Source organism: Trachinotus anak, unplaced genomic scaffold, assembly GCF_046630095.1.
Source record: "Trachinotus anak isolate AG129_WGS33_773 ecotype Australia unplaced genomic scaffold, CSIRO_AGI_Tana_v1 ptg000020l, whole genome shotgun sequence".
In the NCBI taxonomy this organism is placed as follows: Eukaryota; Metazoa; Chordata; class Actinopteri; order Carangiformes; family Carangidae; genus Trachinotus; species Trachinotus anak.
Genome location: NW_027273871.1, coordinates 5106984 through 5123784, shown reverse-complemented (window position 1 = coordinate 5123784; position 16801 = coordinate 5106984). Strand labels below are relative to the sequence as shown.

The 16801-nt window shown below is 40.1% G+C and overlaps 2 protein-coding genes and 1 long non-coding RNA gene across 4 annotated transcripts in view; 1 reads left to right on the top strand and 2 right to left on the bottom strand.

Moving 5' to 3' along the window:
* The window catches only part of LOC139637611 (F-BAR and double SH3 domains protein 2-like), a 39587-nt gene extending 35223 nt beyond the window's left edge, over positions 1-4364 (bottom strand). Inside the window, exons 1-2 of the mRNA XM_071506451.1 lie at positions 4117-4364; positions 816-913 (exon numbers count right to left, since the gene is read on the bottom strand). Coding sequence (XP_071362552.1) covers positions 816-913; positions 4117-4137 — 119 coding nt within the window. The 5' untranslated portion in view covers positions 4138-4364. The remainder of the gene's footprint in view (positions 1-815; positions 914-4116) is intronic.
* A 3708-nt stretch (positions 4365-8072) lies between these two features.
* The window catches only part of foxred1 (FAD-dependent oxidoreductase domain containing 1), an 11504-nt gene continuing 2775 nt past the window's right edge, over positions 8073-16801 (top strand). The window contains exons 1-9 of the mRNA XM_071506452.1: positions 8073-9315; positions 9765-9985; positions 10589-10699; positions 12010-12128; positions 12208-12302; positions 12774-12875; positions 14178-14254; positions 15341-15501; positions 16669-16798. Coding sequence (XP_071362553.1) covers positions 9159-9315; positions 9765-9985; positions 10589-10699; positions 12010-12128; positions 12208-12302; positions 12774-12875; positions 14178-14254; positions 15341-15501; positions 16669-16798 — 1173 coding nt within the window. The 5' untranslated portion in view covers positions 8073-9158. The remainder of the gene's footprint in view (positions 9316-9764; positions 9986-10588; positions 10700-12009; positions 12129-12207; positions 12303-12773; positions 12876-14177; positions 14255-15340; positions 15502-16668; positions 16799-16801) is intronic.
* The window catches only part of LOC139637616 (uncharacterized), a 22126-nt gene continuing 15931 nt past the window's right edge, over positions 10607-16801 (bottom strand). The window contains exons 3-5 of one of the 2 annotated variants that reach the window (XR_011694639.1): positions 12716-12858; positions 11737-11936; positions 10607-10745 (exon numbers count right to left, since the gene is read on the bottom strand). This is a non-coding gene — a long non-coding RNA (uncharacterized lncRNA). Of the gene's footprint in view, positions 10746-11736; positions 11937-12016; positions 12157-12715; positions 12859-16801 lie in introns of those variants that run through there. The other variant, XR_011694640.1, reaches the window with a different exon arrangement.

Here is a 16801-nt window from a genome sequence, read left to right as displayed (position 1 = left end):
GAGCCACAGAGGGATAGTGAAGAATGAATCGATTCTACAAGAATGTAAGAAAACAAACTTCCTCTGATTGTGGGCGGATAACACTAACTGTCTTACTTTTAATTGAATGTAAGCACAAACAAGTCTCACCCTTTAATTAACTCGATGCTTCAACATAAAGACCAAAATTACCGTATTGGCCGGAATATAAAGACGTTTTTGTATGTTTGGAAAAAGCGGAGAACACATTACATCTGAGGACGGGACACAACAGCAGATAACAACATCAGCTTCAATTGAAAGTTTTGTATTATGTTTTTTTTTGTTTTCTAGTTGTTAGGGCTTGTAGCCATCTTCTTTAAATCTGTTTATTACACATCATTGGGAGTTAGTCACTGCTACAAGTGTCTATTAAGACCACTTTAAGCTATGAGAGTTTGTCATGGTTTGTGTTGTGGTTTGCTGCCAAATCCCAACAAGTGAAAACAAGGGTTGGACGATGTGGCCAAAAAATAAAATAAACTTTTGTACATTTGGTAGAAAAGCAAATTTTCATGATGTAGATATTTAAAACGTTTACATTCTGCCCTAATGGAAGTTGTGTTATTTAATGTTTCACTTTTATGAGAGAAAAGGCTTCAGGTATGAGGACTCGCTGTTGGCATCTCTAAGAAACCTTCCCTACGGGATCAGTCTAAAATGTTTTGTCCCCTTAGAAAGTTTTTTTTCCCCAAACAAAGGTGCTGGAAAGGAGGTTCCATCTTTTTCTCTGGCAAATAATGCACTCTTCACTCCACAGCACCAACTTGACTGCGGTTTGACCTCTGACTGCTCACCTCAGGTCCTCCAGGAGGTCACATTCTGCCTGGTGTTTGATGTGTAATCTGCTCATCTGCTCTGCATGAGTGTGTTTCAGCTCCTGGGTGACCCGGACCTGGAGGAAAAGTGGAAATAGAAAACACGTCTTATTAGAAAGAATCTGGGGAGTCACACCTTTCTTCTTCAGCTGATTCCTCCCATCTGAAAACCGCAGAGCCGTTTCACAAACTATTCCCCACAGGTTTACCAATGACTCTAGAGGCCGGTGGTGAATCAGCTGAGCTCACAACTGGTATTAGTGAAAATGAGCTGCACTCATTATCACACAGCAGCTCGGACCAGGTGAAATTAATCTCTCTGGGTTTCTAATTGGCCTTAAGATTAATTATGAAGTGCAGTGACCAGGCATCATTACTGACAGCTGGGCGTGTTGTCAGCAGTTGTTTTTTTTCTTCCCTATTTCAATCATGAGCCTGTTTAAAGTTAAATAATCACAACTAAAATTAAGATAAACCATTAATCAACTATTCTTACAACTGATGAATCATTTCAGTTATTTTTCAAGCAAAAGGGTGAAAAATTATTTTGTTTTAACTTCTCAAATGTGAGGGTTTGATGCTTTTCTTTGACGTACATTGAATTTGGGCTGAAACTAACAATTGACTTAACTTACCACTTATTTTTCCGACTGATCGATGAATCGTTTTGTCAATAAAATGCCACAAAATGGTGAAAGATGACTGTTTACGCCCAAAGTAATGTAGAATCTCTTATTTTACCAAACCAAAATACCCAACCCCAAGATAGTGAATTTAGCATCATTATTTGGCTTCTATGTCAGTGCGACGGTGTGGCTCATTGATGTGTTTTTAATAGTTATAGTTATATGGAGCTCTATGGGACAGAAGAATGAGATGTATCAGTCCTTGGCTGCACAGAGTACATGTGTTATTTGTGTTTTTCTCCTGGAGTTTGCAACAATAAGAAAATATAGAACATTTCACATCATTTAACAACCCCAGTCTTCAGCCTGTCAATCACAGAACAAACAGTCACTGCAGCTGGTGGTGGAAATCAACCTTGGAGTGCTGTAGATATTTTTAAACCACGGAGCAGTGCTCAGTCACTCTTGCTGCTTATTAGTCTGAAAGTAATATGTTGTATTAAGCTTGGAGCTGCAATAATTAGTCAATTAATCCATTAGTTGATCAACAGAAAAAATAGTCAGCAACTATTTCAGTCGCCTCTGAAGTTTTCAAGTAAAACTGCAAAATATTCACTAGGTCCAGGCTTTGTTTTTGTCTCACATTTGTAGATTTTGAACTTTTAGTTGGATAAAAATCAATTTCATGGGATCATCTCGGCCTTTAGGAATTTTTTTTCTGATATTTTAAACAACTGATTATAGGAATATGAGAAAAGAATCATTAGATCCCATTCAAATTCATCAAAATCATCATCAACATTGAAATAATCATTAGCTGCAGCCTTAATTAAGGTATGTTAACATGTTAACCGGCTGAGAAAACCTTTTAGTGAAAATAGGAAATACAGGAATAGATAGCAACAGCTCGTTAGTGTTTGCTTTAAACCTACCTTATTACAAATAGAATGGGTCTTTGACAGTTGTATTGACCATCTTGGACCATTTTGGAAATAGTGGAACATTACTTGCTGCAGCAAGATGGCGAGTTTACTTATTACTCTTCACAGAGACCTGGTGACTCCTGAAACCAAACTGTTCCCAGTTCAATAACTTATTTTCAAATCAATCATTATAAGTGAAAAGGAGCTCTAGTCATTATTAAGCAGTATCTCTGGTCAGGTGCGAGTGAGTCTCTCTGGGTTTCTAATTGGCTGTCAGATAAATTATGAAGTGCAGTGACCAGGTCTCATTACTGATAAGTGGGAGTGGTGTCAACAGGAACACATTTTTCGTCCTCATTTCATTTGTGATCCAGATTAGAGTTCAATAACTGCAGCTAAAAATGAAGAAGAAACTGTGAATCTTTTACCACACTGGTCTACTTCCAACATTTAAAACGTCAAAATAAATGCCATGTCACAAGCAAACTTAAAATATCTGCTTGGCACTAACAACCTACTGTAATTGTAGCCCAAATCTAGGTCTCTTAAGATACCTGCAGCAGGAATCACCTATAAATGTCAGCTCAGTCAAAGAGTCAGGCCTTGCAGAGATCAATTAAAATGTCCCAAAAACACTGAATAGTGAACAACCCACACATATATTTAGACAGTTCTTGGTCACAGACATAGCTTTTGCCATTTAACAAAACATACATTATTCAATTTCAATTAACAGCATTGTATTTTTCAAAACCTACTGGGGAAGAAATGGTCAAGTTTCTGTGCCTTTGAGCCATGTTATTGAAATATGATACCACATCAACATTTTTTCGCACATAAGCAGACTTTGCTAAGATGAGTGTTTTTAAGTTTACTAAACTAAACTAAAAGGCTTAAAACTATTCTTTACTCTTAAGCTGAGTCGGTTAGTGAGCCAAAAATACTCTTTGACGACAACGACTGTTTTTCTTCTTTTCCACCAGACTTCCCTTGAATGCGAAAAAACACACCAAACTACATATGAAAATCTGTCAATTTACTCTTCCGTACCGTCAAGCATAATTTAATGACAGAGCAAGGCTTAATTTGATACCCATTTAATAAATGTGAATCTACTATCAAAATCGGCATGGACAAAAAACGCAACCTGCATTTCATTTGTGTAATATCCAAACTTTTTGCCTGCTATTGCCACAATCTTCCTCCTCTCAGCTTGAAAGTTAGACCGCCGATGGCACTGGGACCACTGTGAACCAAAGTGGTATTTACTTGAACTTAAGTATTGCTTGGTGAATCATTTGTGCGCCGATTGAACACAACACCTCGGTCAAGTTGTTTCTTAGAGTATGTTTAGCTTTTCTCTCAGCGGTATGAGCTTTGTCGACACGGAGAACGGGAAATGGTGTCAGATTTTGACTGTGTTTGGCAGGACATTCGAGAGGGAACGGGGAACGTTAACGGAGCTATTCCCCCTAAAAAACTGCGGCACATGGGACTTTTTTTTAAACTAGTTTTCTTCCTTTGCTGCTATTTCAAGGAACAGCAGAAGCAAATTAAACGCGTAAAGCAACAAAGTAGTACACATATGCAAAATAAAAAGGTGAGTTCATCGTTTAAACCGGCCGACAGGCAACAAAGCGTACACTTTCAACCATTAAATATGCACCAGTTCGTCGAGAGCGTTTCCAGACAAGTAACGTTAGCTTTGGAGGCTACGACGGGAAAACTCACCTTTCTCGGTGGGGGTTGCATCCTTATTTCTTGACATAAAAACTATACAAAAGACGAAAGTTTATCAGGAAAAAGTTTGTGCAAATGTCCCGAAGAAATGATAACACAAGGAGGATATTTCAGCCCGGGTCAAGCGGCCATAGCGGGTCCAGTAAGTAGTAAGTTGAGTCCCGTTGAAAACACTGTGGCCCCAGGGAACAGAAAACACAAGTGTCAAGTACGACACAATAAAACGACGCACTTCCGGTCACAGTAAAATAAAAGCCTCAAGGCCGTCTGACTAAGTACTACTTCCGTACATCATTTTCAAAATAAAAGCCGAACATTCACAAAGGACATTTTTGAATTTTAAGGGTTTTTAAAAGAATAAACCCAAGTTACCAATTTCGATGGATATAAAAAAGGCAATACAATCCCCACGAATGAAATAGTAATTCACTACTTATTAGTTATCGACTGATCAACTAGTTGCTGCGGCTCCAACAATGTCATCTCCCTTCCTCTCATTTTTGCAAATATCTTCTGAAAAGGAGCCAGTAAATGGAACAAAGCTGTTAAACATTTTCCCAGAATAAATAACAGCCCAGTAATTATGGGTAGTTTGGCATTTTAAAAAAACACAACTTCTGTTTTTTGTTATTTACACAGTTCATAGTGATAGTTTTGTGTTATGTGGATATTGTTTTGTCGTATGATAAAATTGTGAGATTTATAGTGAATAGTGGCACCTTTGCCAAGATTTATTTTACATTAGCAGAGACTTTTCCCCACATTTTTAATGACCATTTATCCAGTGAAAAGAATTGGTAAGAGCTCTGCAGCTGAAAATTTGGAAAAAAAATATTGAAAGACTCACAATCCATTCTCACAAACACAAATATGACCTATTGATCCAGCTTAATTTCTTACAGTGTGCGTATTACTGTCCCTTTAAATTACACCAACCTTGTGCTTCAGTATCTTCTAAATGTCCAAGATGCAATAAAGACTTCTTTCATATGTTTTGGAGCAGTGAGAGACTCGGGAGCCACGAGACATCAATACATCAACAGCACAATAAATTATTACACAGAGACGTGAAGTTGCAACCTGTGTAAACCTGTAAACCTGTGTAATTATGCACCATGTTAGTTGTGGTCATGGTGTTTCATTTCTACAGACCAGAATGTGGACCTTTCACTGCCCAGGGTGAAAAGCTTCTCACCATGAATCATCTTTGACAGAGAGCCCTCTAGTGGCCATGTCCTCTTTACAAACTTGCATCAGTTTAAATATCCATTCACTGGCCACTTTATTAGATACACCTTGCTAGTACCTGGTTGGAACCCTTTTTCCTTCAGAACTGCCTTAATTCTTTGTAGCACAGATTCAACAAGGTGCTGGAAACATTCCTCAGAGAGTTTGGTCCATATTGACATGACAGGATCAGAGGTTTCTGCAGATTTGTCGGCTGCACATCCATGATGTGAATCTCCCATTCCAACACATCTCTTGGATTTAGATCTGTGACTGTGGAGGCCGTCTGAGCACAGTGAACTCATTGTCATGTTCAAGAAACCAGTTTGAGATGATTTGAGCTTTGTGACATGGTGTGTTATCCTGCTGGAAGCAGCATCAGTAATCAATACTCAGGTAGGCTGTGGTGTTTAAACGATGCTCAGTTGGTACTGAGGGGCCCAGAGTGTGCCAAGAAAATATCCCCCCCACCATTACACCACCTCCAGCCTGAACCATTGATACAAGGCAGGATGGAACCATGCGTTCATGTTATTGACCTCTGACCCTACCATCCGAATGTCGCAGCAGAAATTGAGACTCATCAGACCAGGGGACGTTTTTCAAATCTTCTATTGTCCAGTTTTGTTGAGCCCGTGTGAACTGCAGCCTCAGTTTCCTGTTCTTAGCTGACAGGAGTGGGCCCGGCGTGGTCTTCTGCTGCTGTAGCCCATCTGCTTCAAGGTTCGTTGGTTGTGCGTTCAGAGATGCTCTTCTGCAGACCTCGGTCGTAACGAGTGGTTATTTGAGTGACTGTTGCCTTCCTATCAGCTGGAAGCAGTCTGGCCATTCTCCTCTGACCTCTGGCATCAACAAGGCATTTTCTCCAAGAGAACTGACGCTCGCTGGATATTTTCTCTTTTTCTGACCGTTCTCTATAAACCCTGGAGATGGTTGTGTGGGAAAATCCCAGTAGATCAGCAGTTTCTAAAATACTCAGACCGGCCTGCCATGCCACGTTCAAAATCACTTAAATCACCTTTCTTCCCCGTTCTGATGCTCGGTTTGAACTTCAGCAGCTCGTCTTGACCATGTCTACCTGCCTAAATGCACTGGGCTGCTGCCATGTGATTAGCTGATATTTGCATTAAGAAGCAGTTGAACAGGTGTACCTGATAAAGTGATAAAGTGGCCAGTGAGTGTCTTTATATGATCGTCTTGTGTACATTGTCAGTCACACTTATTAAACCTGGGCTTATTAAACCTTGGCTTGTGTAGCTACAGCTCATAACAGTGTGGATTCAGGAGCGAATTACCCGGATGTCAGTGTGTGTGCTGACTGGAAGTACTGGCTCTGTGTGGCCTCTGTATGAAACTACAGTGGGATCTAAATGGCAAAGTGGTCTCAGACGTTGGGAATCCACTGTATAAGAAATTTGACTCAAGTTACACTTCCCTCTGACATATGCGTGACATATTCACATGTGCAGAGATTTTTCATTTTTTAATGATCATTTATCCGGGAAACATCGTTGCCAAAGAGCCAAACCAGAACTTCCATTTGATTAAGGGTTTTCTCTGTAGCTGGAGAGAGGAAGACACCTGACCAGGAGTCAGATACATCGTACTATTTTGTGTCAAATTCTTCTTTATTGACTGTAATATTTTCTGTTTGTAAGTACTGTTAATAAGATGCATTCTCATGGTTTCTCTTTACCACAGAGTCAAGCTTTTATCTCTGAAGGGAGACTGAGCCAAACGCTGTAATTATCATTTTCGATTAAATGTGTGAGGCACGGTTTTAATTAGCAGGCTAAATGATATCTTGTGTTGTTATAAACAAGTCTTGCTTCCATCTTAACTACACTGAAATGCAGGCTGGATGATGTAGTGTGGTAAACATGAGTAAAATCAGTGCATTTTTAACTGCAAATTCAATGTTCAATTTTGATGCTAAAAACTTCTCACAGTCTTCCTCAGCAGCTGGAGTTTTCTCAGACTGAGTAAAAGTCATCATGACCAAATCATCACATAACACTGTGATTAAATACAATGTGATCATTTATATTCTTACCGTCAGTCGTCGGTTTTATTTGTCTGACATGAATAAACTAATGTATTGGAAACACAAACAGGAGCTATGTCACAGACTTGATCCCCACCTCCTAATCTTCAACCCAAATCACTAAGGAGCTGATTTCCTCCTGTTACCCTTTAAACAATATGTAAAACCTGCTTCATTTCCGGCTGATATTTCTACCCACATTTCATTGTACGTGTTCCTCTAATTATGCCCAGCTTCCTCCCATCCTGCCTGTTATTGTGTTGGCATCCTGGACTGGTTCATTCACACTTAAAAACAGATCAGAGATTAACAAGGGTTCACTACAGGTAGCTGTTATAGCCCCGCAGTATGTGGGTAATAAACTTTACCTATTTCAGCTGGTTGGCTATTTCTTATGAATAACTATTAAATATTCACTGCTGGAACCAGTGAACCTCTGGCATTTTTGCTGGACCAATACTTGCTGTTGATTAATTTTCTGCTGATCAACCAATCGATTAATTGTTTCACACATGATCGACTAAACAAATGGTAAACAAGACCAAAAACACTTCAGTACAGGGTTCGCTTTGATGTTATTACCATTAATCACAGTTGATTGTAAAAACGTGTTCACACTATGGTTCATACCTGCTTTTTTGAAAAAATAAAATAAAATAAAATAAAAAAATAAAAATGTTTGGGACAGTCCTCCTCTCTGAATGGTCCTTTGTGGTCACATGATTAGTCTCTTTTAATCAGTCAAGTTTGCAGAAATATGAAAAAGATCCCCTGGGCAGTTTTCAAAATAAAATACATTTTCACAAAGACAAGGTACCATATTTTCCCGTGAACAGCTTCAGCAGTTAATTTGACGGCTCTGCTTATCCCAGTCATCACTATTTCCTCCTATATAATGGCGTACACAAAATGCTACATACTGTATGACTGTAAAGATGCTTTTTACAGTAACTGGAATGTGCAAAAGACTACAGGAGTTTTTTTTTTTGCAGTACAATTTCCAAGTCTTGAGAATGTCTGTATTTTCCTTGTTTGATGGTTTGGTCAACATTCTGATTCATTTATTAAATCCAAAACAAAAGACACATAATCAGTGTGTGTATACACATCTCACTTGGGTTTCACTTATAACTCCCTGGACTTATTTCTAACATTATCCCTGTTAATTCCACAGTCCACAACCCTTTATTAAAGAGGAGGCAGGCCCGCAATGTCTGGCTTTAACATGTAACTGAAAATAAGAACAAGGCTGAACTAATACAAAATGTTATCATAATCTGCAATTGATTAGTGGACAATGCTGATCAGACTAAACAAGACTTTTTAAGCCCAAGGGGGATGTCAATGGAAAATCTTTCCCAGTTTTTGACATTACACACACTAAATAATGAATTTCTTAAGAAAATAATCAATTTACAGTGACCAACATGTCGCATCCCTGAATATGTATATAGCAGACAGTCTTTTTCTCCAACTCCTATTTCACACCTTCTCCTTACTCCAGTTAGTGCTTTTCATGTTGAGACACATTCAAGCTTTTATTTTGAAGGATAGCACCGTCCATCCGGTGTCACTGCGTCTTTTTGGCAGATTTTGACTCGGCTTCCCGGTGACCTCGCTGTCAGTTTACCGATTTATCTGCCTGCGTTAGAAAAAAAACAAGACATGCAGGCTTTGCTCACACTGTTGTTGGTTTGGACTGCGCGGTGTTCCGGTGCCTGCCGCTTAGCCGACTAGCTAGCTAGCTAGTTAGCCCGCAGCAATGTCAACGTGGCGGCGGCTGCATGTGAAGCTGCGGACGGCCCCAGGATTACTCGCCTCCAGGCGGGGGACAGCGCGGCACACATGGCGGCTCGGAGATGTAACGTCGGGTCACAGCCTGAGCACAGGCAGACCTCTCCGAAACGACTTCTTCAAAGGTGGGGGACATCGGGGAAATGTCCGGGAGGTGCCGTTTACTCCGGCGTGCAAGAACACGTCAACAAGAGCGACCTTTGCAGTCAGAAATCCCCAAATTAAGTGGTGATTTGTTTAGCCTCGAATATATATAATGCAGCCGAAACTCTCTGTTGAAATGTTAGGAGCCTCTCTACAATTCGGCATTCATATAAATCAATTAATTTATTTATTTAATGCCCCTGCTCCTCTTCACACGTTACGGGGTCATTTGGCGGACGATTTAAATCTAACGTTATCCACTTACATCAGAAGTTATATTAAAATATTTTCTAATATTTCCTAATTACTTTATATGCCGAATTGGACAGTGGTAGCTTAAGATTCAGATGAGATATGGAGTTTTAAAGTGTGAGCTGTCATAATCAAGATAATGATGAAGGAAAATAAAGTTGACGCTTTTCTGCCTCAGATCTGGAGGCGCAGCTGGCCGCCATGAGGAAGAAGGCGGCGGACGCACTGCCAGGGAGCAGCTGGACCCCATTTGAGATCAACCCGGACCTTCCTCCGGAGAGGGCCGACATCGTGATCGTCGGTGGCGGGGTGATGGGCTGGTCCATCGCCTACTGGCTGAAGCAGAAGGAGAGGGTGCGGGACGGGGTCAAAGTTATCGTGGTGGAGAAGGACCCAACGGTGAGGGACCAATTATTCTAAATTCTTGGCGTGTTATGTTTTTCTTTCATCCATAAATTACAGCCTGGAATCAGATTAAAGGAGAGCAAACCACTTTATAAACACATTCAAACACCTTGAAGGCATCCTGTCATTGGTCCTGCTTGACAGCCAAGAAACGCATCCAACTTTATGATGGAGATGAGAGAGCAGTGATGGGGAAAATTCATTATTGCGCTATAATTTACAGCTGCTGAAGTAATGATGGGGCAGCATGACAGGACAGAATATCTCCATAATCAAGTGCAGACATATGAGATGGCTGAGCTACAGTTATATGGTTCTGAATGACAAACAACCCTTCATCTTTTCATTTAATAGAACCTAATTTATTTTTACAATTTCGGTCAAATATGTGTTGAATATGTGTTTTAAATGACGGTCTGAGGGGAAAAAAAAGTTCTATCCATCAAAGGTGGAATAGCTGTTATTGGGGCAAGAGGTGAGAACTACTGGGGCTGAGCAGGTGTTGACAGAAGCTGATAAGCAGCATATTATAAAGCAGGCCTACGCTCTTTCACATTTCCTCATTAACTGCTTCCCTCTGCTTGTAATTCTCTCCAGTACTCCCAGGCCTCCACGGTGCTCTCTGCTGGGGGGATCCGACAGCAGTTCTCCCTGCCTGAGAACATCCACCTCTCCCTGGCCTCCGCAGACTTCATGAGGAACATCAATGTGGGTCACGCTGGTGTGGTTGGAGCCTCTCTCAGCTCACTGCACACTGGCAATGATTGACACTCCCTCAAATCATTAAATGTGACGGCGACACTCAGAGTCTATGTTATGTTAGTATGTGAGCAAGAACAGCTGATTGGCCAGATGGTTGACCAATATCAGTTACTGATATTATTGAATTTAAGCTGCAGCTAGTTGATATTTTGTGCCACTCTTTAATTGTTTTATCTTTATATATGCAACAGTTACAACATCCTGTTAGTATATATAGTATATATGAATATACTGTAAATGTAGAACATCAAAACCAAGTTATTTAATATTAAGAAATACTTGTAGTGTCGTGCTGTGTAGTTTGCAAAGAGCAGAGCTGCAAAACAAAATCTTTGATGTAGAAACTGAATTTTTAAATAAAATTAAAATCAATTTATAGAAAATATAGTTTATGTCAGTTACAGTCAGTCCTAACATTATACTGCAAGTCTTTTCTCTTGAAAAATACCAACTGAAAACACTCCTGATAAATCTCTCGCGTTGCTTCTCATCAATGTCAGGTATCGGGGCGTTTTCAGCTCTGCAGCGTGCAGCCTCAGGGCGCAGTAATAAACCTGTTATGGCTGTTTCTACCTCTGTAACAGAGCAGTGTAAAATCACTTCCTAGAGCTTTTCCACTGAACCATCTGGGTCTCACAACGTCTGTCTGTCCAGTGGTAACAAGATCTGCCTGCCAGCACCTCTGAAGCCCACTAATTAAAATAATATATCTCATTTGTTTAATTTGTGCAAAAACCAAAGTATAAAAATGACGGTTCAGCATTTTACGGTGGATTAAGTGTCTGACTATTTCTCGGCGGGGAGCAGTAACTTCCTGGTTAAACCATAGTTAGGCCAAGTTAGTTCAGTTAAGCTAACTGGCTGTTGGCTGTAGCCTTATATTTAACAGACAGATGTGACAGATGTTGAACTATTCCTTTACTGACCCTCTTGTCTTTGCTCTAACGCCACCTTGAGGACAGATGTGTTGTTTATAGTCCCACCTCTGAGTGCGTACTGTGTTTGTGCGACTGCTGCGTCCCAATTCAGGAGAGGACCTGGTCTACGAAGGTGTGGTCGTAGACGGTATAAGACGATCCACCCGTTGGATCGTTCATTGTCCAGGAGAAGAAGGCCACATTTCTAGTCGCGCCGCTGTGATGCAATTGGTCTTCAAGCCTTCAGCCTTTGAAGGATGCGGCCCCTGAATTGGGACACGGTTAATATGATGCAACCCTGTTACATGATTTGTAACTCTTACCTCTGTCTCCTCTCAGGAACACCTGGGTGTGTTTAATGAAGACCCGGTGGACCTGCAGTTCAACCACTCGGGATACCTCTTCCTGGCCAGCGAGAAGGTGGCTCACATCATGGAGGAGAACTACAACACCCAGAGGTGCCGACTCTTCTTCATTGAGCTGAGGCTTTGGGGAGGCAGTTTGGTACCAGTCATTTATCTAACTGTGTGATTTCAGGTCTGCTGGAGCCAAAGTTTCACTTCTCTCTCCCACACAACTAAAGGACAAATTCCCCTGGATAAACACAGATGATGTGGTGCTCGCTTCCTATGGTGAGTGCAAATAAAACATCACCTGCTGTTTCGTTACTTATTGTAGGTGTAAGAGTACAAGCTGTATGGGATTTGATGTAATACTGCAGAGCTGGGGGGCCCCGGTGGCTCAAGTGGTAGAGTACGCATCAGTAAGGCTTAGTCCTAACGGTTGACCTTCCTGTCTCTCTCTCACTTTGGCATAAAGGCAAAAAATTCCAATGTTTGTCAAATCTGTGCCCTCCACCCTTAGAGTGGAGGCTCTAGTCAGTTTGGGTTTTTTTCATTATATCAGATGTTTGGTGTCTTCCACGTCAGTCAAATCTTCCATTTATCATTAATCATTAAAGTGCAGACTCATTTCCGCTTCACGATTTTTGTGAATTCAAGAACAAGTTTTTGTTCACAGAAAGGTCTTCTTCATGTTATAATACCTGTAGTCCTGATGTTAGGGCAGCACTGACTTTCATTCCCACTCTTCCTGCCCTCCAGGGCTGGAGAACGAGGGCTGGTTTGACCCCTGGACTCTGCTGAACGCCTTCAGAAGAAAGGCCATCTCAATGGGAGTCATCCAGTGCTGTGGAGAAGTTACAGGTTTGTTACAGCCTCCTGACACAAAGACATCCTGATTGTACAGGAACACGGATAAAGCTTAATTCTGTGTGTTTTACGCATTGGTCCCGTTTTTTTTTTTTTTAATCACTTGAGCTTGACGTCCCTCCACTTTGACAGAATCACTGTTATCTAATAGACACTCAGGGACAACATGTTAAACAACGAGGTATTTCAACACAAGAACACCAGCCCTGCAGTCCCTGTCTGAGTTTACTGTGGGACAGAAGTTTGTATTTTAACCAAGGGCTGTGAACCTGCATGTGGACCATTTAATTCTGTGTTTGTGTCAGACTGGGTTTTGTGTAGAAACGGAGCTGTCAGATCTTAACCAATGAGTAAAATCTAATCATTATCACAAGAACTCAGGGCAGGAAGAGCCAATCAGACGCCAGGATTGAGTGGTCTGGGTGGTAAAGGCAAACAACCACCAGGCGGTAATTCTAGTTTATTCTGCCAAACTTTGTGAGATGATTTGGGTGAAATTATAACCGGTATCACAAGTGCTAACGCCAGCAAACTAATGGTCTCCATGGAAACTGTAGAATTTTACTGCTGCAAAATCGCTTTCATTGCTGCAAATGCCTTCATTTCTCTCCTTAACTAAGGAAACCTTTTAAGTTATTCTGTGCAACAACCTTAGGTAACTCCCTCAGCTAAGAAACTCAACTTTAAGTGTCATGCTTCAGCAGAAACCCCAGGCCCTTATTTGTGCAAGAAGAAGATAAAGACAAGAAAAAGTTGTGTTCAAATGTTTAATTTAAGTGCAAATCATAGTCTTTAACTACCCAACTCTGAATTTAACAATACTGTGTCAGCAAACTCTACTATTCATCATGACCAATGACATTTTGGTGTGAATTGTTAGTTTTAAGAAATGTGACAAATAAGAGTAAAAGTGAAGATTTTTTACTCCCATTTGCTTTTCTTTCACTTGAGCCCAGAATTAAACTTTTAGCAGTTTGATCAATTCAGGCCCAGGACTTTACACAAGCACTGATCCTAAGGCAGTGGTATCATTTTAAAAATAAATATATTTTATTCTGGTATTTTCTGGCAGCTATGAAATCATTTAAACACAGCCACAAGTCTGATGGTTTCACATAGAAGATTGATAGAAATGTATAAAAACTGACATGCGTAGATGTGTATCTACATCACTGGATACACATTGAGTCTTTTAACCATGTGGTGTTTTCTTTTGGGCCTGTGTGAATACAGAATGAGCTTGTTGATCTCTTTTCAACAGCTGCTGGCTGATACTGATGTTTATCTCTTCCACAGAGTTTAAATACTCAGTAAACGTCCTGCTAAATGCTGCTGGTGAAGAGGTGGATTTCAGGAGGATAAAATCTGTCAAAGTAAGTGGGACTATGAGCGTTTGCTTACATCTTTGACGACAGAATAATATAGTGTCACTACCTTTTATTTAACATTCTGTATGATCACCAACATGTCAGACAGTTCTCTTCTTTTTATATTCTCAGATTAATAAATAACAGGTTCAGTGAAGCAACACGTTTACTTTTCTAGACTCAGTCAGTCAGGTTGTTTTTTAAAATAAGAATTAAAGTCAATTTAATCAGATAAAATTGACAGTCTGTACAGCATATGACACCCTTTATCCTTAGATCCTCTATTCAGTTATTTATTTTTTATTTATTTATTTATTTGTTTAAAATTCTCCCTTAAAAGAATATAAGATTTAAATATTTAAATAGTTTATATACATGCAGAGCAATAAAAAGAAGAGAAAACCAAACCTCAGGACTCACAAACCTGTAATTTATTTATATGATCTTGGGCTGCAAATGAATGTTTTTTTTTTTATGACTCTGTAGATTAATTTTATTCAAGGATTTAATTAATAGATTATTCTATACAATGTCAGAAAAGTGATGAATCCCAATCACAAGTTCCCAGAGCCCAAGGTGAGGTCTTCAAATAGCAGTCCAGAACTAAAAGATAAAGATACACTAAAAGATATTTATTATTCAATGATGTATTTGTCACTTTTTCTTGAAAAATGGTTTTATCAACTGATGGATTATGAGAACTGTTTGCTGATTTATTAATAATATTAATATTTGTCTATTATATATAATTATATTAATTGATACAGTCTAATAAACTCTGTCTTCTTTCATATTCGGAAAAAAAAGGTAAATTTGATCATCCTTATATTTGTGTTTTGGTCAAAAAAAATCCAGAAAGCTTTAGAATGAGGTTTCTGAATTTGCATACTCGTATAATAATCTGCTACTTCTGCTTCCACATGAAAGATTTGCATTTTTCAACTTCTAACAAAAACGTAACATCTCTTTGAAGTCTGAGGACTTCTGTTGGTTGGGTTAATACAGTTAATCCTCCTTCAAAGATTGGGAAGTGCACCAGCGCAGGAACAGCATAGTGTTGTAAATGATGGGATGTTGGCCGGTGTGGAGCAGGTGCAGATGCCGAACAGCCTGGAGTACCAGCCGGTGGAATGTGCCATTGTGGTGAATGCAGCAGGAGCCTTTTCTGGTAAAGTGGCAGAGATGCTGGGAATTGGCCTCGGCCCTAAAGACACCATCGCTGGAATTCCTGTGCCTGTTGAGCCTCGGAAAAGGTAGGTCATTTACTTAATGGGCACATTTTCCCTTGAAATAACAACCCAAGTGCTGTGAAAATGTCGAGCTCTCTTTGTTAGGGGCTGTCAGGGCCTCATGCAGTGCAGTTCATTAGCATTCTGACAGTTTTATCTGGACTCTGCACTACAGTAAATTGGAATGCTGTCTAGCTTCATATTGCAGACTGTCAGCTTTAATTTGAGTGGGTTTATTTCCACATCCGATGAACTGTGAGAGAATCGTGGCCTTTTTTTTTTAACCACACCACCAAGGGTAAAAATGTGATTTTGAATGCCCTTAAATACGCCATTAAGTCAGCACTTTAACCTCAGAGTCACTGCTTCTGAAAGTCACTGCTGGATAAGAGCCAGAGCAGCAACAAACACCTCACTGTCCTAAAACATCGAGGTAAAATGTAGTCCTTCTCTCCATGTATCTGCAGGATTCACCAAGTTAAAGTCAAGGGTTTTTAATGCCTCTTAATAATCAGATAATACAATAAAATAAGGCTGAGCTTGAGCACAAACGGAGATGAGCCCTCACAATGATCCCATTGTTCTTGCTCACAGTGGTGATCAGTGATGTGAAGCCATGAGAGGAGGGAAAGGATCAGAGCTGTTCTTACATCAATAGGACAGAGAAATTGGTTCATTTTCTGCCTGTTTTGAGAAAATTATATGAAAAAAGGGGGATTTTCTGAATTTAAGTTGAAACACAACACCCCACTTCATTTCCTGCACCCACGCCTTAAAACTTTGAGTTCAAAAGCTCCTCACCTTGCAAGATTCATAATTAATACATATATAAATACATAGAGCAGGGTCCCAAAGTCTTTCTCATACTGTATATTTGGTAAATGTAATAGACTCAGCCTCAGCTTCTCTGTAAAACCTTCACTAAATCCTCCTCATGCTGCCTCAAGGAGCTCTCTGCATGATCCAAGTGCTGTTGTAGAAGACGAGAGTAAAACCCCGGGGAAAGCACTTAAACTCTGACTATTTTCATGCCAATAACTCCACCACTAAAATTAAATTAACCAAATGTTAGCATGAAATACATTATCAGCAGCTCCGAGGGCAGGAAGGCACAGTTTAACAGGATTGTAAGAATGTACTGTCTGTAAGATATAACTTAATGTTGAGGCTTGTACAACTCTTTTTTTCCAGGTATGTGTATGTCGTCCACTGTCCTGATGGTCCAGGTCTAGACACCCCCTTCCTGATTGATTACTCTGGAGTTTACTTCAGAAGAGAGGGCTTAGGAGGGAACTACATCGCAGGGGCATCGCCAGAGGAGGTT